Source organism: Vulpes vulpes, chromosome 16, assembly GCF_048418805.1.
Source record: "Vulpes vulpes isolate BD-2025 chromosome 16, VulVul3, whole genome shotgun sequence".
Lineage (NCBI taxonomy): Eukaryota > Metazoa > Chordata > Mammalia > Carnivora > Canidae > Vulpes > Vulpes vulpes.
This window is the reverse complement of record NC_132795.1, coordinates 79,241,717-79,269,401: the sequence shown is the minus strand read 5'-3', so window position 1 is coordinate 79,269,401 and position 27,685 is coordinate 79,241,717. Positions and strand designations below refer to the sequence as shown.

Sequence of the window (27,685 nt, the reverse complement as noted above, 5' to 3'; positions counted from 1 at the left end):
AGATTATCTATTGATCTGTAAATAAGGTTTACACAATATTCTCTTGCCTTTGCATCCTGTCAATGTAATTCTCAGGCAGCTGGATGTTGCTCTTTACTTCTCAATAAGCCCTAATTCCATTTTAGCAAACCCTTCACACAGCTGGGTAGGGCCCCTCCCCAACTGACAACCATCTTCTACTCACAGGCAGGCTTGTTAGACCCTCCTTAGGATCCCTGTTAACAGCAGCCACACCATCTGCTTTCTCCAGCCAGGAATAATTCCAGGAGAGTCTTCATTAGAACTCACCTAAGCAACTCAGGCTGTTTCTTCCCCATCCTTCCCTTAAATCCCTCACTTTCTGTTCTGTATTCCTCCCTCATTTTATTTAGTAGGAGTAATGAAAATAGCTTCTCTGATTATAAAAGTTGAACCATATGTTGGACATCTCAAAGAACAGATACTAGGGACTCAGGCAGCAGCACAGAGTAGTGTAGAAGTACATGGGCTCCAGAGCCACCTGTCTAGGCTTAGGTCTTGGCTCCTGCCCTTCCTAGTTGTGTGACCTTAAGGAATGGTTTTATTTCTCAATCTCAGTCTTCCTTTCTATAAGCCAGGAATAACATTAACCTGCATCTTTGTATTATATTAAAGAAGTCACTAAGAACAAAGACTGATGTTTAGACAATTCTTAATAAGTGTTAACAATTCTTATTAAGTTCTTGACCCTGTCATTTACTAGCTAAGAGAGTCCACGTAAGTGACTTCATCTATCTTTGTTCCACAGTTCTCCCCTATGCTTAAATTAAAAAAAAAGAAAGAAAGAAAGAAAATAAAGTAATATCTACCTTTCAAGATCATTGGCAAGGATTCATTTGAGATGCTGATGACAATAGTGATGATGGTGGGATATTCCACCCCCATCAATATTCCTAACGTTTTTGAAAGCTTTTTTAACTTTTTCTTTCGGAAAGGATCCACTGACCAGTATTCAAATGTGGAAATACATCATTTTTGCTTCTCAAAGGAAAAAAGCATCCTTCTGACTGAACTTCTGACGTATCTAGAAAGGTCTTCCAAACAAGCAAAACTGCCATTATCTTTCAGTGTTCTACTGGAGAGCTCCTAACTCTGCCTTTTAATGTTTATTTTCAATACTCGTTGTCCACAATATCCCTTGCCATCTCCATAAAAATTAATTCCAGTTCTTCACACCACCAGCTGGTCAACTAATGCTTCCCATTTTTATTTTGATTTACAATTTAACACTTTTTGTTATACTTTCTTGCATTTGAACCTCACAGCAATCCATGAAGTAGGCCGCGTAGTAAAAGTCCATGCATTTTGTAGCAGTAAGCTGGACTTGCCTATAGACCCTGATTACAGGGCTCTCCTGACAGGAATGTGCAATACTTCTATGAATTGGAGTATTATGGGTGTACAGCCAAGTTTGGCTCTCTTTTCTGATGGGAAAAGGACCATCTGAGGGTTCAGTTTTAGAAGTATGGCAGCCACATACATAGTGGAAAGGATTGGTTCTCCCCTTTTCTCCTCCATCACTTCGGATATGAATTGGCCAATAAATAAAAACTCATTCATTCAATCAGTCAACAATCATTTACTGAAGTCCTACTATATTCTAGGCTTTGTAGCAGTTATTGGGTATACAAAGGATGGCAAGATAGATGAAGCCTCTGCCCTTATGGAACTTATATTCTAGTAGAAGAAACAATGCTGGATAATGGTAGGTGTTGTTAGTGGTATAAAGAAAGATAATGCAGGCCAAGTAGAGAGTAATAGTTTATAAAGGGGGTGGTTGAAAAAGGATGGAGGGCATGGCCTTGTGAGAAATATAGGAGACATCTGTGGACAGCTCTCAAGCTGCTCAGTCTTTGGTGGAGAAAGGTTAGCTGGCATCCATTAATCGCTGGGAGCAACACATCTGTAGAGCTGTGTGGTACTGGTCATAAATGAGAGGACTGACCCAATACTTTGGGCTGCAGTAATCAGAGCACTTAGCTGCAACCTAAGGGATAAATAAAATTTGGAAAGACAGAAAAGAGGGACTTCCTGTGACAGGGAGGGGTGGGAAGAGATGAGCAAATGCATATAAGGTGAAAAGACCATGAAGTAGGCAGAGGAGGGGAAGAAACTAAGTCCCAACTCAAAAGAAGCTACACACTGAGGAGTAGAACTGCATTAGGATAGACTGGGTTTGGTAAGATTCGAAAAAAGAAATTAAGAGAGGGGAATTCAGGCCTACTACTAAAGAGTAAGCTCTAAGATTTTGAGCAGCAGAGCAAAAAGATGACAATTATTTGGACTGTAGATTGGCCAGTAGGTACAGACTATACACTCAAGGGAGACCTTCTAAGGGGCAGCTGCTATAATTCCAGGGTACAGTAATGGTGGCACCTGGAGGACTGGGGAGACATGTTCAACAAGGGACACAGTTCTAAAAAGAATCATTGCTATGTGATTTAATTCTAGGTCAGACATGGACCCAAGTGATGATGGTGATTTTTGCCCCTCAACTCTAATAACCCACAAAGTCTTCCTTCCCCCATGCCTCGCCTAAGTACTTCCCACATAGAACCATCCTGCATATGGGGCCAGAAGTCCTTTTACACAGGGGCTGGTGATTATTGGAAAGGAATTATTAGCTATCTCCCTGGCTGTCAGTGTTGTAAGGATCTAAGGATGTCATCGTGACTACAAAAATGGGCACAATGGAAATTATACAGTTGCTTTTATCAGTTAGGTGTCTAGCTGAGGCAACTTTGCTGCCATTGTCAATGCTAGGAAAATAGGGTCAGATTTTTCTTCTGAAATGATGTTCAGGGTGAGGTTGCTGCCTGAGCATGGCAGCTCAAGGAGGGCAAGAACCTTCTCTTGACCAAAGGCCTGATCATCAAGAAGGTGAGGTTTTCATACTGCTCACCTCTTCTCCTCATTCCTCTAACCTGTTGACTGTGTTTTCTCCTACAAGCAACTTGTCTTTCCATCAGCAAGACTATTACTTGATCCATCAGTGTACATCAACATGTTGGGGTCGTGATGTTCTTCTTTCTAGAGGAATTTCCATTTTTGTAAGAGAGGCCTAGAGAAGGCAGTGTGAAACCCAAGAATTGATAAAGATAGACTCCAGGTTTGGAGATTTCTAGAGGGAGAGATAAGTCCCATGGGATCCACTCCAAAGCACTTAGGTAACCATACTCAATCTACTGGCAGAGTCTCTGAATTATATTTTCATAGTCTATACCTTCTTGTGAGGTAAGCATGTCCTTACCTCATTAATTTTTAAATGAAGCCTGAATGTCATCACCAGAAGTCAGATGTAAAGAAAAGTCTAGAGAGGGTTCAGAGAGAAACAGGTCCCAGATGAGTTGCGTGAAGCTCCGTCCCTATTCTTCCTCAATGGTTCCCATTTCCCCCTGATAATGAGGACTGATCCTTTTAGGATCAGTTTCTTCATCCACAAAATGAAAATAATATGCTTCAAGAGGTTAAAAAGAAAAGAGGAAAATGGACTCTACGTCCTCTAAGTCTCTTCTCTCAAGTGCTTAGTGTCTAAACTATATATTCACAAATCTGGGGCTTCCAGTGTCACTGCCGGTCCGTAGTTCAGCATATTCAGATTCAGCATGAAGAACCTTGTATGGAAGGAGAAATTCTCTCTACCAGAAAGGAAAATACAGCATCCTGCCAAACACTGTATTTCCCAGATCAGGCTCCTCTTCCACACAGAATTCGTGTAGACCTTTTAAATGCTGAGATCCTTCTGGTACGTTAAGAACTTAAACCAGCTATAGATTTACTCTTAAGTTAGTAACAGCAGAAACTCAACTCTTGGAACTAAAGGACGGCCATAGGATGCATCCCATAGGATGAAACCACTTCAGTCCCTCACGCATGAGTGCAGCCAGCCTCAGCAAAAGCCAGGAGACACCAGAAGTGGGAGTCAGCAGACAGCGCCTGGCAGTCTCTGGAGCTGGCTTGGGAGGGCCAGATCCCTGGCAAGGGCTCCCTCAGGCACATGCAGGAGAGACAACTCCAATGGCAAACCTGAAGGGCATCAGGCAAGGCCCCACCTCCATAAAGAATGAACTGCTGCCTTATCTTCCACCACTGCAGACTCAATGTTGGGAGGTTTAAAGAGTGTTTTTATCTTTTGCAGACTCTTCTAGATTTGCAATTATCCCTAGGGGAGGCCACACATTAAGAGATTAGAGCTAACACAGGAATTTCCCTAAGGATTGGGAGCAGCCCCTGGAAGCCGGAAAATGCAGAGGACACTGGGCAGGACAGGCAGGACAAGAACAGGAGGGAGGACAACACAAGAGAAGTCTAGTTATGAGATTCTGTGCTACTCTCAAGGTGGGGACCAGGTTGTCCTTATAGCTAAATCCCCAGATCAGGGCACAAAAAATGCACTCAACTCTGCATTTTTTTCTTTTAGAGGATGCTTGCTGTGCAGGCCTCATGCACCTGGTTTTTATCTCCCTCTAATCCTTGTTGAGGGACCCATTTTTTCCTTACTGCTCTCATTTACCTCATCTTTCTCTTTCACAATGTGTGTTCATAGGTTGTCAGCTAAGAACAAAAACATGCAAACACAGGCATGTTCTAGCAGAATGGCCCTGCTCCCAAACTCTTGACATGTCCCTCTGGTAAGATGTCCTCCCCAGGCATGAGTACAGAAGCAATGCAGCCCAGGGGACTCACCAGCCAGCAAGCAGATCAGGTGGCTCAGGACTGGGAACAATGAAGTGATGGGAGAGGTCACCATCTGATTCTGGTGTCAGAAAATCCAGAGTAAGGGCTGTGTTTAATTAATCTCTGGGCACCCACAGGGCACACAGGGTTTGCACATAGTAGGCCCTTAATGAAAATGCAGGTCTGAGTTTTAAACTGTCTGTTTGGGTAATGGAAGGGAAGCAGCTGCTGTGTTCAGAGGAATGTATTAGGACATTCCAGAGTGTGAACACTGAAGTGACAAATGCTCTAAGGAAGAATATTTTCATCTCCAGTAGACATTACAAAAATGTTCTACTGTGGTTTAATCATGTGTTTACCCATTGCAAACACCCTGCAAAAAATGTTGCATTCAAGTAGTGGGGAGCTCCTCCTTTACCAGTTTGGGTTTTAAAGATAGCAGTGCAAGGAAGAGAGCAGGATATTTGGTGGGATGCAGGGAAGAAATCAGGTGAGCCTCCTAATAAAGATCACCCATCAAGGTCTCTCTGGACAAAGAACAAACCACTGGAGCCAAGTGAACACAGATTCACTTGCCAAGACACCAAGAAGAGCCATAGACCCATGTTCCAGCCTGGGTCCTGCCAGTGAGAACCTGTAGGCAAGCAACCAGACCCTTCTGAGCCTTAAACACAAGGAAGAGAAAAACAATGTTCCTCTCTCTAAAAGCTGTTGAGAAGAAGGAAAAGAAAGGGAGAAGATGAAACAGGGTATAGGATTGCTTTTAAAGCTTAAAGCAGCAACAAGAGCAAGACTTGCTTACTTGAAGAGGCCCTTATGGATGGTATGGGGGTGGGTAACAGGAATCCTAACTTAAAAAGCGATTGCACTTGGTATTAAGTAATACAGTCTTACAAAAGCCCTGTGAGATATTTTGATAGTTCCATTTTACAGGTCGTAAATTTGAGGTTCACAGATGATGACTGAATTGCCAAAACTCACAAAATGGGATTACAAAATGATAGGGGGACACAAGAAATAGGGATAGTGATACTTATTGAACACCTATTCATCTCATCTTCCCACCTCTCAAAACTAGTATGCATGTATTTTTCTCAATTTACAAATGAGGATTTCAAACTCAGAGATTATGTACTTGATAGAACAGAAGCCAGGAATGTCTGACTCCAGCCCAGTTATGCCACTTTCTGGCACACCACGGCGGGGAAGGTGTAGAGCATGGATGAAGCCAACAGGACATACTCAGTGTTCTGAGCACAACACGGACACCTTATTAATGTTTGCCATTTGGAACTTGTGATCATCTACTCAGGCTAAGTTGAAGTGTACCTAAGAAATAGCTTCCTAAATAATTAATGTTAGAAATGAGTTGCGAGGAAGGGTGCAAACTGTTTAAAATATTAACTCTTTTGCGACTCCCCTATGCATTTTAATAGTAACTGCTTGCCACAAATCGGTAGTTTGAATAAAATCATTCTTACATTGGCATCTAAGAAGGTCCCAAAAGCTTTTCATTTGGCGATGCTTTGTTGGCAGTGAATCTAACCTAGAGAGATCTTTAGATTTTAAAAGTCCTTATGTAGCCAATGTGCTATAATGGAAAGAACATCACAGTAAAGGCAAAGGAGCCAGAATGCCATGTTCACCTGCCATTTCTTCTGCTTTCTAGCAGACAAGTCGAGGAAACAACTTTTGAAAGTTTCAGTTATCTATAGAATATAGCTAATAATACTACCTTTTTTTCTAGAGTGTGGGCAGGACTAAAGGACTTCAATACAGGAAGGCCTTTACAACGTTGCCTAACACTTAAGGTAGTTGCTAAGTTTTAACCATGATTCTTTCTGGTTTGAATCTAGAAATACGAGTGTTTTTGGTCTTTTGGGGGTTTCTTGGGGGAGGGTTGTTTTTGTTTGTTTGTTTGTTTGTTTTTAAGTGATGACTTTTTCTTGTAATTTTTAAAAAATATTTTGTTTATTTATTCATGAGACACAGAGAGAGAGAGAGAGACAGACAGACAGAGAGACAGAGACACAGGCAGAGGGAGAAGCAGGCTCCATGCAGGGAGCCTGACATGGGACTCGATCTCGGGTTTCCAGGACCAGGCCATGGGCTGAAGGTGGCGCTAAACCGCTGAGCCACCAGGGCTGCCCTTGTCTCTTTTTTACACTGTGAGCGCTGCCTCCCTTATCTCTAAGACAAAAATCATAATTATGCTCATCTCAGAAACTCACTGTCAGGTCAAACAAGATAACATGCATTAGCTTTGTCAATCGTATGTGCTACATAAGTATAAGGCAAAGATCTTTTCCAGTCCGTCCTCTGAAAGAGAGAAGTCTGGGTCAGAACTGTGACTGCATAACCCACCCTTAGGACTTCTGTTACTTCCCAAATAGCAGTCCTCTGGTCTATTGCTACTTTAGCCAGCCTCTCACTTGGCCCAAGTCAGAAACTGGTCACTATGTCCCCCAAGTAGGAGGAGACTGCTAAGAAACCTGCAACATGGTCTTCAAGTCATTTTCTCAACCTATGTGAAGCAGCAGGCAACGTCCACAGTTCCTCATAGAGAGGGCTGGGAAGGGTATATTCACAATCATCCCCAGAAACCCTTCTCGTAAGATCTCTACAGCATTTTCCTGTTCAATTTTCATGAGAAGTTAAGAACCAAGCAACCAGAATGTAGCATCTCTCATCCCTTGGTATCTCAGGCAAAACCAGCTTGGATATCCTCTTACACTGAAATATGCCCTTACCACGGATACAAAGCTCTAAATTAAAACTACAAATAACATCAACAGTGAGAGCTAGCTGCACATTAGCCCATCGTAAACTTTAATTTTTTACATGCAGGCCTGTTTTGTCTAATATTTATCTTCAGTTTAGTTCCCTTGATTCAGTTTGCCACTAGACCACATGATTTCTTTCTATACAGATATGGATATGTGTCAAGGTCAATTGCTGAGCTGAGAGCAAGAATCTTATTCTGGGGCTAACATATTCTAAACAATTGCAGAAGAGTTATTCAGTCTCTTACCCTACCTCTCAAGGTGGTAATCTAAAGAGGGCACCCTCAGAGCTCTAAAGATGGAAGCAGAAAGTGAGCCAAACTTCACTAGACACAATGATCCCTCGTTGGGTTCAGCTAACTTGCTTTGTGGCTTATCAAACTCAGAGAAACATTTTTCTTACTAGATTACCAGCTTATTAGAAAGAAATAGAACTCAGGAGATGCATAGGGCAAGGGTAAGGAAAAGATTCAAGGCTTATATGCCCACCACTCTCCCCAAATCTCCACATGTTCACCAACCCAGAAGTTCTGCACAAGGAGGGGGGACAAGCATGAAATATTTATTATAAATTACAGTCACACCACTCATGAAGAAACCCTTCCGGGCATTTAGTTGGACACCTCTACAGAGGTAAAGAACCAAGTGTTTAGTGATACAATCCATTCATTCCTCTGTGGGTAACTTTCATAATGAATGACTATCAGTCATTATGCTAAGCCTGATAATGTTAATAGCACAAACTTTTAGAGTCAGAAAGATGTGAATTCAACCTTTAGCTCTGCCTTCCTTATGTGCGGCTTTGTGAAACTTACTGGAGCTCTATCAGCTGAGCCTCCTCCATTCTGATATGAGGATGGTAATGATACCTGTTTCCTAAGGTAGAAAAGAGGAATAAATAAAACAATCGATGTTAAGTGCTTAGTGTGGTGCCTGGTGCATAGGAAATGTTCAATAAATGTTGACCATTATTATTATTAATCCTGTACCTATGTAGAGCAACACAACACAAATCTATTACCATTTCCACCTGACAGCCCTTCAGAATTACAGGCTTCTCTTCCCAAGCAAAATACACTATACATTGGACAATATGGTCTTGAATCTTCACCCCATCGGGGAGGAAATAAAACGCAAGGACACATCCTTATTGCCTTGACGTGTACATTACTAAATATACACAAAAAATACTTTAGATCATGAAACAAAGATGAATAAATGACATTCTTTTATATTTACATCTTGTCTCATTGCGTAACATTTTATATGGCACAGAAAGCCTATCTACTCTAATTATAATAAAAATATTTGAGAGAAAGCAATGTCATAGGATGTACTTCGTTATTTTTTAATCTTTAGTTTAACATTGGAAAAACAGCGGCAGTGGCTGTTAAATCTGATAACAAATATCATGAAAATAAGTAGATTGCATGGAAGACAAGTCTATAGCTACACTCCCTGAGTCATCATACTCAGTGGTTCAACCCTACACTTTTACACTAATGTGTTTATGAAATTCAGCTAGTAAATCTTCTTTCCTAATGTCAATCAGATGTTCCTACGAACTACCTGGAAGATATTGCAGTTTTATACTTTCAGTGAGTGTGCTCAAAATCCAATGAAAAAACTCAAACAGGTTAGAAAGTTGTATTTCCATTTTTTTAAATGTGTAATATGAGAGTTTTCATGAATGATGACAGGCATTACTTTCAATAATAAATTAACTATTTCTATTCTTTTCTTCTAAATGGTCTCTACATATCATAGATTTCTTTCAAATGCATTGTTTTCCTCCTCATTATTAATACATCACCTTTCCCTAAGAGAGACAAATCAAATGTCTCTAATTTAAAAAATTATCTGCTCTGTATCATTATTTCTGAAGTCATTTGTTATCACAGAAAATAGCAACCAATTTGGATCACTTGTATTTTGGTTAAAAATGTCTAAGCCTTCAATTTTGTCAACTCTTCTCAGTAATTTTCCTTGAGATGACCAACAAACCTCTAGATAATAATATAATCAGGACCCAGAAACTAAACTGAATCAGAAAGGCAAGAAGGTTGACTGAGGCACATTTACCATAAGTAGCCAAAGGAAATTAGAGAAAGGGGGCAAGAAGAATCTGGGAAATTAGCTGTGGCTTTCTGGTGTTGCAAAAGAGCACAAGGAGGGATCCCTGGGTGGCGCAGTGGTTTGGCGCCTGCCTTTGGCCCAGGGCGCGATCCTGGAGACCCGGGATCGAGTCCCACGTCGGGCTCCCGGTGCATGGAGCCTGCTTCTCCCTCCGCCTGTGTCTCTGCCTCTCTCTCTCTCTGTGACTATCATAAATAAATAAAAAAAAAAAAATTAAAAAAAAAAAAAAAAAGAGCACAAGGAGCCTTGGGCAGCAGATAACAGATGAACCTGCTCTAGAGTCATGGACATCCCACAGGGACAACATTGTCCCACAGGGACAACACTGATCTGGCTGGACATGCAAATGGCATTTCAGTACCCAAGAGAACTAGAAAAAAGCAAGACATGGTCCAGGTCCTAGGGGAACTTGGAAATCATGCAGGGTCTCCATTCAACTGGAATACAAGGCTGGAGCAAGACCAAGAATGGTGCCTGAACACAGTGCTAAACTTTCCTGTAGGTATATCTTATCATTTCCCTGGGTACAAGAGGAAGGATCAGAGTCCTAGAGACTTCAGCTAATGCTCTTAAGGCCACACATCTTAAAAAGTGTTATAGGCAAGACTTGAATCCAGATCCTCTAGCATTGGAGATGCTAGTTTCAAAACCTTTGCTCTATGCCCTAAGAATAGGACCAGAGCCTGATTATTAAGGTCAAACAGAATATACAGCCACATTAACAGGGCTGAGCTCTTTAAAACCATGCAGTTGGGCTCATTAAATTCCCCCCTTATTGATAAGGAGTCTATTTTCCATTGAGGTGAGTTTAAGCTGAATATGAGTTAAATGGACCTGGTTTCGAAGGTATGAGATGGGAGAGGCAGGAAACTAGGCTTTCTCTGTCTCATGTAATTTCTTACACAAAGTCATTGTACAGAGAAACTGAGGCTCTAAAAAATCAAGTGAGGTATTCAGTATCATCCAGCTGGTAAGAGGAAAGGCATGCAAGCCCAGGATATGTAATCTTAAGTACAAATCCCTTTTCATTGTACCACAACTTCTTACACACTGCCATCTAACTCCAAGATGGTGGGATTCTACATCTAACCAATCTTTATTTAGTGATTCAGAGTACACATTAGCTAGCATCTCATACAGTGCTGACATATGTAAAGATACAAATTCCCAATTGGTAAGGGTCTGCATTTAGTAGAAATCTCAGCATCAGTGAGCTCAAGATAAGAAGTCTTCACACATATTAAGCACAGACTACTCTCCTTGTCCATCATTGGATAACTATCGTCCCTCAGAGTGGTCAGGAGAAAGAAGTTCATTTCACCTAGGAGATTAAAGAATGTAATTAAAAATATAAAAGGGAGGGGTAAGACTCAAATTAGGTGCAAACAAATTCTCTATCTTGGAAAACCAATTAGAAGGTAGAAAAAGGAGTTCAAGTTCAAACACTCAGCCTTAACTTCTAGAAAATGGGCTTTGGCAAAAATTAAAGACCCTCAACCTGAACACAAAATCGACAGTATACCCTTCCTAAATTCAATTTGCGTAAACCATCTCAATGGGCCCTCCAGTCCCTGACATGAACTCTGTTTCAGCCTCAGTTCACAAATTAAAAGAGCTGATTCGCACAGCCTTAGAATTGCTATCATTCCCTGCCATAGTGGATTTGAGGTGGAATAAAGAACTGTATTCTTGGTTAGCATGTGTGATGGAGAGGGTTTTTCCTTCCTGACTTTTCTCAGTTCAGTAAGTTATGCATAGGGTTTGTTCTGACCACTACTATTAAGCTCCATTTTTATGGGATAGTGAAAACATTGGCCACCTCTGCTCAGAGAGTCCTCAAGTCTTACTTCCCCTTTCAGCACCTTAAATTGACTTCCAGTCACTTACCCATCAAGTCCACGTTCCCCTACGTAGTTGGAAAGGTCCTTGAGACACTGCCTCCTCCTTCACCTTCAGTTTCATCTTCCTCTGTTCCCCCATACTCCTCCTGTGGTCAAGCTACTTGCATTCACTTCTCTTGTTCAGGCCAATAAAGGTCTATACTCACTCAGAAATCTAGTTTTCTTTCCTTCCAACAAGAAGTCTTCCCTGACTGTTCAATCCACATTGTTCTCTCCTCCTCTGAACTTTTAAGATGCACAATAAATAACCTACAGTTTAGCACTAGACCAGTCTGAGTATTTCATCTGTACTAGCCTGAATTCAATTCACCTGCAAGCTCTCTGAAGCCAGGGGATGGTCTTCGGTGTCCTCTCTTTGATGGGACAGAGGTTGTATGGAAGGAAGGCATATGGTCCAAAGGAATGCAAGTAAGAAAATATACAGTGTTAGAGGAAACAACTTACCAGCACTCTTAAAGATTAATAAAAGCATTAATGATGTTTACAACAATGAATCTGAGAGCTGTGAGGTCACTTGTTCATAAAAGGCAACTACAGTGCTTGTTTGGCAGCATGTCTACTAAAAAGCAAGTGTATTATTTTGTTACATGGCAGCACATAGTGGGAATTGTTCCCAGCAATAGAAGAGACCTCACTAAGTTTAACCTGACAGAAACAGTGCCCATTTTCATTACTGTAACCTAAAGATTAGTAACAGTTTGGCATAAAAGGTGTTAACGCCTGCTCAGAATGTGAAACTTGCTGTTGAGAGGGGATAACTGTAAGCTTTTCTTTAGAAGATCCTTTTGCAGAACTTAAATTTGCTGACATTTTACCCTCAGGCCCTTACCTGTTTTCCAAGATAAACCACAGTTGAGTGAATCAAAATAATTTTGCAGCAAACAGTCATTTGACCAAAGCAAACCCATTGAGACACAGAGCTCCTAGGTGATTACCCACTTCCAGCCTCCATCAGACATGAATTTATTGATCAAAGGGGAAAAATGAATTGAAAACTAAGTGTTCATCCGAACTCCATTTCCTGAGTTATTTTGGGGTTATGGAGAGTCTTAGCTATGGAGCTATCACCAACAATCCATCTCACTAGATGGTCACTAGATCTTCTTAAGTGTCTTAAACCTAGCACTACTGGAATCATTTTAGTCATTTTGCTGTGTATTTTCTATAAAAACCAAGGATTTCAATGTGCAACTATAGACATTTATAGATATCCCTTAAGTATTGTGGCTTCAGAAGCTCACGCTATTGATATTAAATAATGTACCATTCTCATTGACAATCAAATTCTTCCCTCACTCAATACTGTAAAAGTCATACTCATTCATTAAGAGAGTGAGCCAGGTTGCTGTCCATATAATGTTAAATCCATTAGGTGTCATGAACACGGGTAGTGAATGATTTCTTTTATGATTTCTTTTATCTCTGACAGCACGTAGCATATTACATGGCCTGATAAACATCAAGCACATTATATGTGCCAACCACTGTGCCAACATTGAATCTTCAGGAAAAATATGATTTTTGCATTCATGCCATTTACAATCTAGTTGAAGAAACTGATAATAAACACAAAATGTATAGTTTAGAATTTTGATGGGTGCTATAAAGAAAAAATGCTAAAGACAACATGAATATACTGGGAAGAAATCAGGGGCCTTAATTTCAATTGGGAGTCAGGGAGATCTTCACTAAAACAATGACATTTGCAACTGACCCCTGAAGTATCAGTTGAGGGGGACGAAGTAAGGAGTGGGTGGTGAGCCTCCCATATAGAGCCTGGGAACAGGGTCTTCCTGGAAACAGGGAAGAATTTAGAATATCTGAGGAACTGAATGAAAGCTACTGGTGCTAAAGTGTATTGGGAGGATGGAATGAAATAAATAAGGTCCAAGAGTAAGTACTAAGAAATATAAATTCTATAATGGAAATGAACTAAAGAAAAGCAGTAGACTAAAGCAATCTGATTTACATTAAAAAAAAAAAAAAAGAATGCTCTGGATGCTGTATGAAGAATGGGTTAGAAAAGGACTAGGGCACCTGGGTGGCTCAGTGGTTGAGTGTCTGTCTTTGACTCAGGTCATGATCCTGGGTTCCTGGGATTGAGTCCCATATTGGGCCCCCCTGCTGGGAGCCTGCTTCTCCCTCTGCCTATGCCTCTGCCTCTCATGAATAAATAAAATCTTTAAAAGAAAGAAAAAGAAAAGGACAAGACTATGTGTATGGAAGCAGGAGCCTATTGCAGAGATCTAAAGGAAAGAGAGTGGTGGTTTGTCCTAGAATGGTATTGGTAATGATGGAAGAAACTGTATGAAATCAAGAAATCTCTTGGAAATGAAATTGAAGAGGACTTTGAGATGCATTGATATTGGGGAATGAGGGTGAAGAAAATCAAGTTTAACTGTCACATTTGTAATAAACAATTGACAGATAGTAGGGCTATTTATGAGGAAGAATTGAGGAGTAGTTTGGCAGAAGGGGTGAGGGAACATATTTAGTTTGTTATGTCAAATGAGACATTTAGAAGAATATATAAAGTAAACTTTAATTGGAGATAAACTATAGCTGTCAGAAGTCAAGTATGAACCTATGAATTGTCACCATACTGATAGTACTTAAATCCATGGGAAATAAGATTTTCTAACAAGATTATAAAGAAAAAAGACAAACGGCTCAGAGTAAAGATCGAAGAGGAGGAGTCAAAAAGTAAAATAAAAAGGAGTAAGAGGAAGAACAAGGGAGAGTGAGAAATGCTAGAAACTAACAGAAAGGGAGATTGGCAAAGAGTATTCAATTCTCCTGAAAGATGTTTAAAGAATGAGAATTTAAATCGCTCATTAGATTTATCAGTTATGGATTGATGCATTTGGCACACGACAAAGTAGTTTTGGTGGAGAGATGTGGCATGAAAAAAACTTGGAGGAGGTTGAAGAGAAATGGGATACAAGAAAATGAAAGACAACAGATGCAGAGAACTCTTTCTAGATACTTTACAGTAAAGGAAGGAAGAGAAACAGGGCAAGCTGGGCGGCAACTGGAGACAGATTTGGAGTAAAGGGTAATAGCAACCATCAGGGAATCTATGTAAATGTGAGATTCAGTGCAAGCTGGTATTTGTCTAAGCCCAGGTGCTCTAAAACACGCCTGAGGAAGGACTTATATATGAGTACTTTGTTTTTATACCCAAACCCAAGGAAAGAGATTGGATGACTAAGGACAAGAAAACAAAGTGGGAAAGCCAATTCAGGAATTTATTATTGGTTCATCATCACCAGGAAATTGGGGTTCAGTCATGCTAGAGTCTCTCTTAAGTATCATTTAGAATATTTTCAGAATTCTTCGCCCAAAGAATGGAAGAGGGGAGTTCACCACTGGTCAAAAGTTGCCCTATGGGGCATTATTAACTCCCTTGCACTTCCTGGTTCGTACATGCCTCTGAATGGTAGAACAGATTCCTTTAAGTGTTGCACTCAGAGGTGGCAGAGAAGCCCAGGGCAGAAAAATGAGACAATCAGTATAGCTGCAACCAGTATCTGCCAAGTTAAGTCTGTAGGTAGCTAGTTGCTATGGTAACGGCTAAAGTAAAAGATGGACCAAGAGGATGTGAAGCAGGGCACAAAGGTGTCTGAGAGAATGCCTACCCTGATATTCATGCACTCCACATCCTTTCCAGTCTGGAGAGATAAAATGTGTTGTGTCTAGTTCATGACAGAGTTGGCACATAGGTTCTGGTACTGATTCCTGGCCTCCAGACTTCCCTGCCTCTGTTTAAGATTAATTACTCCAGATAGCAGTGATATCGGACAAGTAAATTAACTGAATAAGGATTTTTATACATTCTTGGTGACAGATTCAAGAAATGTTTTAGAAACATCAACCAATTAGCTCATTATTTTATGAGCACATACTACATTCTAAATCTGCACATAGTATAGACTGTCAGAGAATATTAAATATGGTCCTTGCTTTGATATCTCATTAAGGCAATAGTACATAGACACATGAGATCTAAAAATAGCAGAAGAATGGGTATGATTAAATAACAAGTGTGGAATAGGGTTGTGTCAAGCTAGTATATACTTATCTATGGCAAGGTTTCTGTGTAGCTGGAGTAGAATCCCAAAGATTATGGAAAGCAACTTTGTTTTGGTAGAAACATCAAACACCCAGTATTAGCAGACGCTATATCTGGGTAGACAAACTAGAGGGGACTTTTACTTTCTTCTGTAAACGTTTCCATGTTTTCCATAATTCCCACAATAAGCATGTATTACTTTTATATTCAAAGAGTATTTTTAACATAACCAAAGGACGTGGAACAACTAGAACTCTCATACATTGCTGATGGCAATGCATAATGGTGCAGCCACTTTGGAAAACAGTTTGGCAGTTTCTAGTAAAGTTAAACATATACTTACCATACAACCTAGAAATCCTACTCATAGGTATTTATCCAAGAAAAAGAAAAACCTCTCTCTCCCCCTCTTTTACATGCACACATTCATGCATGTGTGCACACACACCACCAACCACCACAGATGTTTAAAGCAGCTTTTTAAAACTATCACAAAAACTGGAAACCTACATGTCCTTCAACTGGTGAATGGATAATGCATTGGAATACTACTCAGCAATAAAAGAGAAAAGCAATTAACTACTGATACACACAATATAATGGAAGAATCTCAAACACATTATACTTTGTGAAAGAAGCCAGGTTCAGGAAGTTGCATAATATATAATTGCATTGATATAATATTTTGGAAAAGGTAAAATTAAAAGAACAGGAACTGATCAAAACAGAAGAAGACCATATCAAGGGCTGTTGAGTAATCAAAAGAATTGACCAAGATGGAATCTATGTGGATCATTGAGAACCAAAAGGGAACAAAACATCTGAGAGCCATTAGAGAAGCCATGAGCAGAATTCATGGACTCTGAATATGGAGGCAAAGATACCACAGTCTACTCTAGAATCATAAACCCAAAACGATACATGATTTTGCACAATGATGACTGTACCAGTGAAGATTCTTTAGATTTCAAGTGGCCAAGACCAACTCTGGCTTAGGTAAGCCACATAGAAAAAAAGAATGGTGATGAGGGCAGCCTGGGTGGCTCAGCAGGGGCAGCCCGGGTGGCTCAGTGGTTTAGCACCACCTTCGGCCCAGGGCCTGATCCTGGGGACCCAGGATTGAGTCCCACGTCCGGCTCCCTGCATGCTTCTCCTTCTGTCTCTGCCTCTCTTTCTCTGTGTCTCTCGTGGATAAATAAATATTTTTTTAAAAAGGCAACCTTAAAAAAAAAAAAAGAATGGTGATGAGGAGATATTAGAAGTATTCTGAGTAGCTCACAAGACAAAAGGAAATGCTGAGGATCAGAGTGTCAACAACTCTCATGTGCCTTGAAAACCCTTACCACTGCTGTAACAGCCAGTTCCACCCAAATTTCAAGCAGCTTAATGGAGGTACAACTGGATAGCACCTAGCCTGGCCTTGTAGACCTCTCATTTCCTATCCTGGGTCTCCTCACCCACTGGGCATGCAAGCCACAAGTAGGGAATTAACACCATGGGAGCACATTTGACCAGTAGGAAATAGAAGTCCATAAAGAAATGCTTCCTTTTCTCCCCATTCAGGACAACAGTTCTGAAATCCATTTTGAAAGTCTCCTAAATTGGGATCCCTAGGTCGCTCAGTGGTTTGGCACCTGCTTTTGGCTTGGGGCGTGATCCCAGAGTCCCAGGATCGAGTCCCACATCAGACTCCCTGCATGGGGCCTGCTTCTCCCTCTGCCTGTGTCTCTGCCTCTCTCTCTGTGTCTCTCTCATGAATAAACAAACAAAAAAATCTTTTTTTTTTTTTTTTTTCGGAAAAAAGGTCTCCTAAATCAAGTCTTTGGCATTAAGGACCAATAACCAGTAGCAGTGGCCAATTCAACAACTTATCTGTATTGATTATCTTTCTACCCTGTTTCATTACTGATGTCACAAACTCTCTAAACTTATTATCAAAAATACCACCTACAGGCCAGGCTTCATCTCAGTTTCTGCTTCCTGCGGAACCCAGGCCAAAAGAAGCAGGCTTTGGGAAGGATCCATTATAGATTTCAGCTATAGAAATTTATAAAGTATCTCTTAAGGGTGATAGCATCAGTGGATTCAGCTCTAACCCAGAGATAATCTGATTGACCAGGATTAGCTTATATGTATAAACTGGAGTTCAAAAGCATGGAACTTCATGCTCTGATCTCAACAGAATCAGTTGCATTGGGGAAGGGGCAATTCTCCAAAGAGTATGAGAAGGTGGGAAACAAGAGATGATTTAGGAACATTTTATTATCTAATTACAAGTTGCTTTTGGGTCATGTTAACATATCTTAAAATTTATATATAGATATAGACATATATAGAGTGCATTGTACCTAAAGTTTAAGTTTCTTTTCTCTAAGGCATCAGTACCTTGCTAGACCTTGGTTACAAGCTTAAAATAGAAAAAGCATGAGTCAGGTGTATTATGGGATTTTCTGGAAGGTTTTTCTAATAGCTCAAAATTGTTACTTTGAATTTGGAAAGCTTATACCATAGCAACTGTTAAGATCACCAGGTTCATCTTTCCCTCATTCTCATTTTGTCTCCCTCTCTAGGTTAATATCCAACACAGGTATTAAGCACTTGCCAGCTGTTCACAAGATTCAATCTCTTCAAAAGGTTCTACTGTAAGTTTTTCCTTGAGTGTTGACTTACTCAGTAGATCTCTTGCTCACTGGCCTATAATATCCATTGTTTAGTCTAGATCCTCCAAATATGTCTCTTTGAGTGAGCAGAGGTAGGATGGCAAACAGGAAGCATGTTTAGTTTTACCTGAAGGCCAGCTAAGCTCAGTTTGGAGACAGTCAGCAGTCTCCTCAATAAGACCATCATCAACAGAGCCAGCTTGAAGCAAATCAAGGTCTCTCCTTTCTTCACTAAGTGCTTTACATAACTTCCCCCTACAATTACCTCCTTTCACTCCAGTCTTACCCCTCACCTCTTCTCTCCTGAATGCTCATACTACCCTAGACATAAAGAAACCAGCTGACAAATTCACACTGTTAGCAAGATTAGCAAGATAATCTATTTGCCTTTTTTTCGAGACATCTGTATTTTCAAAGAGGAGGGGAAAAGGCAATGTGTAGTGCCAAGTTTACTTCCAATAGTGAAATTCTAAGAATCTGAACAGACCCAAGAGGAAATAGTAGGGAAGGGGTATAAGGAGCTAAGGAAATGGGGGAAGAAAAGGGAGAGAGAAACAGAGAGAAAAAGAAGCTCTCAACATTTCTCAAGTTGTTCCAGTCAGTTTACTACTTCTACCTACAGTGTACTTGTTAAGTCTGACCCAGCAGGGAAGCTTGATGGGAGGATGAGGGACACAACGAAATAAATGAGACTTTCTCCATCCCTCCATTCCGGACGAGAAAAATCCATGATACAACTTTTTGTGACTCATGGGGAACAGGAGTAAATCGGCTGTGAGAAGGGGATTGAGATGGGAGGAAGCTGAAGCCCCAAATATGGTGAATGAAGTCCAGTGTGGAGGTGAAAGGTCAACTTTAGCAGCTTTGTCATATTGAACAGGCAAGGATTAATAAGGTTCTCTATCAGAACCTTAACATGGTGAAATTAGATAAAATGTTCAGAGACAAGAGAATGTAAGAAATTGTCTGCAATTTCATTTTTAGGAACTGATATACTGAAGATAAATTATGTCATTTGTTTTCCTAACTTTGAATTCATCATCTTTCAGAACAATAACTGTTTAAACGCTGCCTCAGCTAAAGACCACACCGTGCCCAGGAAACTAAATGTGGGAAGGTCACATGTGTGGAGCTGGCATAAATACCTAATATGTCTGTACTTTCTTCTAGAGACATTCAAGATAATATAAACATCCACACGGTTGAAAGAAATTCTTTCATGGGGCTGAGTTTTGAAAGTATGATTTTGTAAGTAAAGAAAAAACTCCAGTGGAGTAACATTTGGTTTCTCATTTAATCATCTTTCTCATAACAGGATGCTCCTTTTGTGTTTGGGTGACTTTGGCATTTCACCATTTAAATTTCTCTCCGCTTCAGTATTTTTTCTCTCATTTCCCATCTTTACATTTCAGAATCACAACATGGAGTCATGTTAATAATTTATGATTCTGTGGTGCGATTCAAGTATTTAAAATTGCTCTTTGAATGATGGTCTCCTGTGATGCAACATCTGTTCTGAAGGACAGAATAACTCACGCATCAATAAAGCTAGTTATTGCCTGGCAAGGCTTTTGTTGCCCAAAGAAAAAGACCAAGAAGGAGGCTGAATTCAGAAGATATTCCCCTCATATCCATGCCTAACAGCTCCTACTCAGCCCCTTGCTGGGTGTGAGATGACTTCTCCTTTTCTTGGAAAAATCACGTTTTTTAATAAGCTTGGGTTTGGGGAATGTTTTTAAATGCACTCTGTGCTTATTAACGGACTATTTTGTAATCCTGTGTGCTGGTGGCCTGCGTGGCAGTTGACACATCCCAAGTCGGCCATCCCAAGATGGCCAGGAAATAGAGGGCTTGGGGGTACCCAGGTATCTGTGGGGTCCATGGAAGTTAGATAAACAGGATAGCATTTGGGAAACTGGTAACTGCCAGTGCATCTGTAAGGATAGCATTTTATTCTTCCACTTAACAAACTCCTGCACTCTTTAAATATGTACCAATGTGTGTGTTTATAACATGTCATTATGTACAAAAGGTAAGTTCCAGCCAAAGAAGAATTTCCCTTTCCAAAGCAGTCACACCATTCAGAGACTACCCAGCAGTACAAAAAAGAAGTCGGGGGGAGAAACAGTAGAGAGATGAGGACATGTTGAAGATTAAAGCTAAGCACAGTATTTGATGTAAATTAATTAGAAAGAACAATAGGAAATGTTTCAAAGAGACCAGCAGAGGAATTGCAAGTATGAAGGAAAAAATTTAAACATCAAAGGCATGTATTCAGAGTACACAGTATTAGCACAAAAATTTTAACTGAGTAATACCTAACCCTTCCACTTAATACACATAATATTCAGAATTTATGTGCATGTGTATTGGAAAGAGTCGATGGGGCATGGGAAATGTGAGAGAAAGGGAAAGCAAAAGAAATGAGTTAAAATATAAACGGAATGAAAAGTGCGCACAATAAAAGCAATTATCCTAAGAGTGAAGAAGGAATAATTTACTCTGACTGGCCTGTGATGTGAGTGTTGAAGGAAGAGTTAAAGGAGGGAAAGGTAGCCAAGACTGGAGGTCTAAGATGGGGCTTTCATAGGTCAGTAGGATGTAGTCAGGAAAAGGGCAAGCAAGGGAAACAATCAAGGCCCTGAACATTAAAAGAAAGGAGGAAGAGTGATAGAAGGAGTCTGGGGGAAATAGGGAGTACCTGAGTAACATCAGCCTGGTGGGGTTAGAGCACAAATAACGTGAACGGATTGCCAGGCTATGTGGTGGAAGAGACTAGTGATAAATGTCATCAGTTATACCTGGATATCTGTGCTTCTTTAAATCTTGCTCTAAACAGCTTTTAAAATAGCGATTCAAAGTTACTCAATGTTATCATGTGGCAAATGTATTAACAAAATATTTTATAAAAATATATCATCAAGTGGGAGTAGGCTAATATTCTCAGTTTTCTATTTTGACATTCTTTTTGTCCAGAACATAAGACAAAAGGCAAGGATCCTGACCTAAAAAGGTCTTACCTCTCCCCAAGTGTAGGCAAAGAACCTGAGGAAATAAGAACTTAAGGCAGAGTCTCACAAAGCCAGATCGACAAAAGAAATATGTAGATCATGGCTTCCCTTCCCTGACTTCTGCTCAGAATGTGGCTCTCCAGAATTCAGAACATACTCTCCCAGAGAGGAGAGCTTTCTTAAGAGCAGGACTTCTCAGACACATCTCTAAAGGATAAATTCACTTTTGTGAGAACAAAATCTATTTTTCTTGACCTCAGATGACCTTTAATCCATAGAAAATAGAAATGGAAAATTCATACTTAACACAGTTTAAGACTTCAGTTGGTCTTAGTTTGAGGGCAACATCTGGATACAGGGGCACTTTCTCCCACTAGGGACATCCAAGAATGCTCAGAAAAAAGAAGCATGGCTAGATGGCACTGAGGACTGATGAAGTTTTCCATGCACTGACATTTTTCAAAATCATGAATCCCCGTTTTAAAAATACACTTAGCATATATATACAGACATTTACATGTATATACATGCACACATACAATTTTTTAAATAGCCCAATAACAATGGATTATCAGATACTTGAAAAGTAACTCAAAAGAAAATGAGCAATAAAAAAGTACACCATGTTGAGGTCTCTGAGCCCTTTCCTACCCCTGCCCTTCAACTACAGAGTCTAAATGGGGAAAACATCTAGCTATGGCCAAAAGAATTTCCTCAATTCAGAAAAAAAAATTAATTTCCATGTATATCAGTTCCCACCACATCCCAAACATAGGAGAGGCTCACTCCATGAGCATTTCCTCATTTCCTCAATTGGCTTCCATCTTTCTTGCCTGCCCCAGTGAGCTTTAATAGGGTGGTTCCCCCAGTACCCTCACTGCTTCAAAGCCTCCTGAGCCTCCTCTGAGGCCACAAACACTTAAAGATTAAAGAAAACCATGATCCTTTAGCTGATGCTTTGCCCAGGTTGCCCTTATCATCATGGTGGATGTCATCGTCATGAACAATCAGGTTTTAAAACCAGCGCTACGTCTCTTAAGAGGCTAAGAGTATACTTAATAAATGTCAGCTTCTCTTTGTCAGTGGTTTGAGTGCCACAGTTTAATATCAACCCCAGGGCCAGAGTTCCGGACATGATTTTTTTTGTGTAATGATCCATTGTTGACTTCAAAAACTTCTATGCCCTCACCATATGATGGCATCTATTGATTGAGAAAAATACATAGAGACAAAGGCTACTCCGAAAACAGTAATTCTTTTAAATTCACCTGTATAATATTTAATCATAGTAACCTCTATTTGTAGGCAATATATGCACAGAGAAAACTACCTCCTCTACAGAAACACAGGTGGAGCCCACATGGATTTACATACCCATTGTGTTAGATGAAGGGTTAGCTAAATCAAGCCTATGAACTAATACTGTTTTTTACAAATGAACATTTTGATGACGGGGAACACTAACGATGAACCTAAATTAAGCAACATGGCATCCTACCCCCCAAAAAAAGAAAAAAAAAATCCATTCTTTTCAGTAAGCCTCTATTACCAAAAAAAAAAAGAGAGAAAAATTGTACTCTATTATTGTATTTTAAGTTTGGTCAAAACATTTGTCAACATTGTTTTATAAATACCTATATAAAATACCCATGTAGTTTTCTCCATTTTGCCTCTTGGCCCACAAAACCTAAGATGTCCTACCTGGCCCTTTACAGGAAAAGCTTTCTGATCCCTGTGTTTGATTGAAAATCCCAGTGATCTACATCCCACAGGTTAGGAGCAGCTGTTGCAGCAACTTACTACCAGGCAAAGGCTGACAAAGCTGTCAGCAGGCTAGACAGCGGGGTTCCAAGCAGGTAGTTGCAAAGCAGGTGCGATGCAGGGGTGCGTGGCCACTTCCTGGCCATCAGAACCCACCAACTGGTTGCTAATGTTTTAAAAAGATTTACCTTGTTCCTGTCTGAATTGCTTTATGTAAACAGGTTCTCAGGAAGAAGAAAAAAAACATACGGCTGACATCCTGTGATTGTGTTTCTACCTACCCACTGCAAGCTGGGAAATAGAGTCCTGAATGTGCAGGAGACTCTCTGGGTCAGCTTTTCAAACACTGTTATTTGTAAACCCACTGAGCCTGACAGGGAAAAGAACCTGACAGCAAATCAAGAGCAGGTGGTCAAAGGCTCTTCAGGCTAAGCTCTCCCGACCTTAGATTTCATTTTTGTTTTCAGATCCACCCAGGAGCACAGCAGTGCAGAGCTGTCGGCCCAAGGTGCCCTTGGGCTCCCCTACCCAGGCAAACCTGTTCACTGTCCTTTGCACAATCAAGCTGACTGTTCCACATCCAGCCCCCATCAGCCACAGAGCCCCCTCCTGTTCCCACTCACACTACTGCGCCCTGCCATAGCCCAGAGTCTTTGTAATTGATTTCTCTTCCTTTCTGGCTTAACCCAGAGCCACCTCCACAAACCTCCAATAACCATGTCCCTGCGGGTCACAGGAGATGTTCAGGTTGTCTGACAGCTTAATTAGATCACTTTTTGATGACAGTCAGGCCTGCTGCTACGGGTAAGCATGGGTGAGAGGCTTAAGGCCTTACAGAAAGGGGATACAGAATGTCCTTTGTCTTATAAACGCTTGTCCAATAATTGTATGATTTCAGTCTTTCAGGATGGGAAAGATCTTTGTCTTAACCCACCCCCACCCCCCATGGCACCATCTCTGCACACTAATGATGTGTGCGAAGACCTTACAGGAGCCAGGTGCTAGGTCTAAGTAGGTCTTTTCTAAATTAATTTTGTTTCTTCTCTGAATAGGTAACACATGCATGTAACGCCAACTTCAAACATCACACGAGGTTATACAGTGATAAATCAGTCTCCCTCCGACTCCTGTCCCTGAGCCTTACGGGTGGCATTTTATTTATGCCAATAACCTGCAATGTCTGACCTTGCCCCAGTGCTTCCAATTATGAAACCCCTGTATTGTTTGCATCTTACATTATTGGTTTTTTAATGGGCCTTTTATTTCAGATGGCTGAATAAGAACGGCATTCAAGAAATACACAACTGCGCATTCAACGGAACCCAACTAGATGAGCTGTAAGTAGCCCTGTCTCTTCTTCCAGGCCATTTAGAGGGAAATGGCTCTTACAACAGTAACATCTATGTGGCTTTGTGTTTCCCTTCTTCTCTCTTCAACTCCATCCCCAGGAATCTAAGTGATAACAATAATTTGGAAGAATTGCCTAATGATGTTTTCCACGGAGCCTCTGGACCAGTCATTCTGTAAGTAGCTTCCCCTGTTTCCATGTGCTGGAGATTAACATGTACAAGTTAGAAGTCAACTTTCTCCAATTCAGAGAAGCTTCCCATATAGGGCTGACAATTAAGGTCAATTTTTATTTGTGTCATCTACAAAGACTTAGAGGGAAAATTTTGGGCTCACCTACACTCTGACTTACAATAATATAACAGCAACTAATGTTTGATGAGCACTTATCAAGCCCCAGACAGTGTTTTAAAAGCTTAAGATGCACTTTCAAATGTAATCCTTATAAAACCTCTGTGGTAGGAGCTATTGTTCCCATTTTAGAGAAGGAAAAACTGACTTTCATGGGAGGGGTTAACTAACTCACCCAAGGTCATGCAAATTTTGAAGCCTACACTTAACACTAGATTAGTCTGACTCAGAGCACAAGCTCTTAGCCACTATACATTTCTTCCCTGGAAGGGAAAGCATAGTTCTCCTTCCTCATCTTCGATGTCCAGGAGTTTCTTCCTCTGAAAGATATACACACACAACTATTTCTGGATCCCTTTTGCCTCAATCCAGATCTTTTGGGTTCCATGCGGTGCCCCACAGCACCACCTCTTCTCCTGGTGCTGCTTCCTCATCTCTATCTCTCCCTCTAAGAGATAGAGACTCTCTTTTCATGGGCCCCTGCCCTTCCACTAGCGTCATTCCTGCTGCCACCTCTTCCCTGTGTGGCAACAGCCAACAGTGATTCTTCTTCCCTTGAACTCTGCAGCCTTTAGATTGGTGGCAGGGACCCCAATCTCCGACTCTTTTAAAATGTGTTTTCTTGGGCTCTCAACAAGATGTACTCCCCATCTACTGATGAATGTACTGTAGGAAGGAAGGAACCAAAAAGTAAGACGTCAGATGCAAGAAGAAATAGTGAGCAAAGAAATAAACATATGAAAAAAAAATCTGAAGTTTTACTAAATGATCTTTCTATGGCCTGCCCAAGGTCAATTTAGGCATTTGAGAGCCACTAGCCTGCACGTCCTATTTGGCAGTCAACATAGGCTCCCAAATGTGGTTACTTCTCTCCTTCCCTCCCATCTGTCAACATCACTTTCTCCTTTTCACCCAAAAGTTTGTATTCTCCTTCAGGCTGAAACCTAATGTATCTCTAGAACAAGACCGTGTCCGGTAGATGAGAAACTCCACAAATGGTTATTATTGATGATAGAGTATGTATTTGACCCATATGTAGGATTTTGCCTCTTTGAAAAGTTCAGTGGTTATTTTAGCATACCTTCCTTGAGATGGCCAATACGTGCAAGAGAAGGAAATGTCAGTGTGATCAAAGTAGAGAGGCCAGAGCAGACTATCTTGGTTTTAAACCATTCCTTTGCCTCTCTAAGCCTTGGTCTCCTCACAGGAAGCTTATATTCTCCTAAGGGAGTCAGACAATAATTAAATATAAACCTTAAACTAGTAAGTCATGATGAAGTACCAAGTAGTTCTCAGGCATAATAGAATGTCTAATGCTTAATGTTTCCTCATCTTCAAGTATTGGGGGAAGAAACAAACAATGCTGTTGATGTCTTTGACCACCACAATAGCAGTTTATCAATTTCCTTTACCTGAAAGTCCTAAGGATCTTGAATGTTCCTATGATGGGATACGTTTTCATATATTACCTGTGCCAGATGTACTATTAAATCATAGCACCTTAATCACCCTGATACAAAGAACATTTGAATTAGACTGCATCTGATGAGTCTAGCTCCTTATCCAGGAAACCAGAGCTAGAAATTTAAAATGACCTGCTGAACATCAGACTGGAACTGTAAGTGGCAAAGTCCGGACCAGAAACTAGGTCTTCTGCCTTACGTTCCATGTACTCCCACCACATCATGTTGTCTAAAGCACATAAATATGTCTAATCAAATGTCAAGAACTTATACAATTGGCTGTGAACTCAAACAGAAAGGGAAAATAATTGTGAGCACCAGACTCCCAGAACACCAGTAAATAAGTACACAGAGCACAGAAGAAGATCTCCTACAGGTGCACAAGCAGGCCCCAGGCTGCGGCACTGCACCATGTGTCTCATCTGAGTGTCTAATGGAGAACTTGGACATGAAATCCCCCAGCCAGTCCTGCCACAAATGCCAGCAGGAAGACGGATGTCACCTTCACAAGCAGCTCCACAAGCAGTCCTCAAGTAACAGGTGCATTTTTCAAACCTTTTACCAAAGCAACATATCTGGCCAGAATGAAGTGAATAGCATTTACAGAAAAACTAAAGAAATTATGAAGCACTTGCCATGACTTAAAAGGGTAGAGAGTGATAATACTTGCCCACGTCTTTTCAGCCCAATGCATGAGGATACATGTATGTGCATGATCTTAGCCTATAACTTTGAAAATGTGTGCTAGCCTTCTTCCTCTCCCTTTAGGGGCAAGAGGATTGATTACCTTAACATCAAACTTCCCTTTCTGGGGCTTTCAGGTTAGTATGCAGATGTCTTTACAAGTCTCTGCTTGCTGAACTTGGATTCTATGGTCTATTCCATTTCTTACTTCTACAACTTGAGGTGCCAACCCCAGCCAAATACTGACCTGAGAGCTGCTGGTTTTGGTGTGTGCAGAGAACTGGCCCACCCCAGATGCTACAGGTTAATGAGTAGGAGGAGTACAAATTGGGCAAACCACTTAGTGCACAGTAGCTAGCTGCTCAGGCAAGGGCTTTGATGGTGCCTTGAGTCAGGGTTCCATTCCCCCAAATAAGACTGTGATATGGATGTTTGCATGCAGGAGGCTTACTGGGGAGTGCTAGTGGAGTATGTGGGAAGTACTTGCTGGGAATACCATCAGACTAAGAGGGAAGTCAAACTGCAATGGATTTGAAACAGAAGCCTCAGCTAATTCCATGGGAGCTGTGAAATTACGATGGCCCTTCAAAGTTTTACCAAATTAAGTAAAGGCACTTGGCCAGTCTTCTTCATCAATAATCATGAGCTGCAAGCTCCTCCCTGGGGAGGAGGCAAATCTTGGATACGTCAAGAGAAGACGATTCCAGAGTAGAGCTCAGCCATAAGCAGCTCAGCTGTGAGTGGTTCTAAGTTTGATCATGCATCATAATCACTAGCATGCTTATAAAACCCTGGAATGCAGATCCCCACCCCCAGAGTTT

General features: G+C 40.8%; 1 protein-coding gene across 1 annotated transcript in view; it reads left to right on the top strand.

Annotated features, from left to right (window-relative positions):
- The window catches only part of FSHR (follicle stimulating hormone receptor), a 167,884-nt gene that overhangs the window by 123,399 nt on the left and 16,800 nt on the right, over positions 1-27,685 (top strand). Inside the window, exons 5-8 of the mRNA XM_025992753.2 lie at positions 18,158-18,229; positions 19,418-19,495; positions 24,288-24,356; positions 24,468-24,542. Coding sequence (XP_025848538.1) covers positions 18,158-18,229; positions 19,418-19,495; positions 24,288-24,356; positions 24,468-24,542 — 294 coding nt within the window. The remainder of the gene's footprint in view (positions 1-18,157; positions 18,230-19,417; positions 19,496-24,287; positions 24,357-24,467; positions 24,543-27,685) is intronic.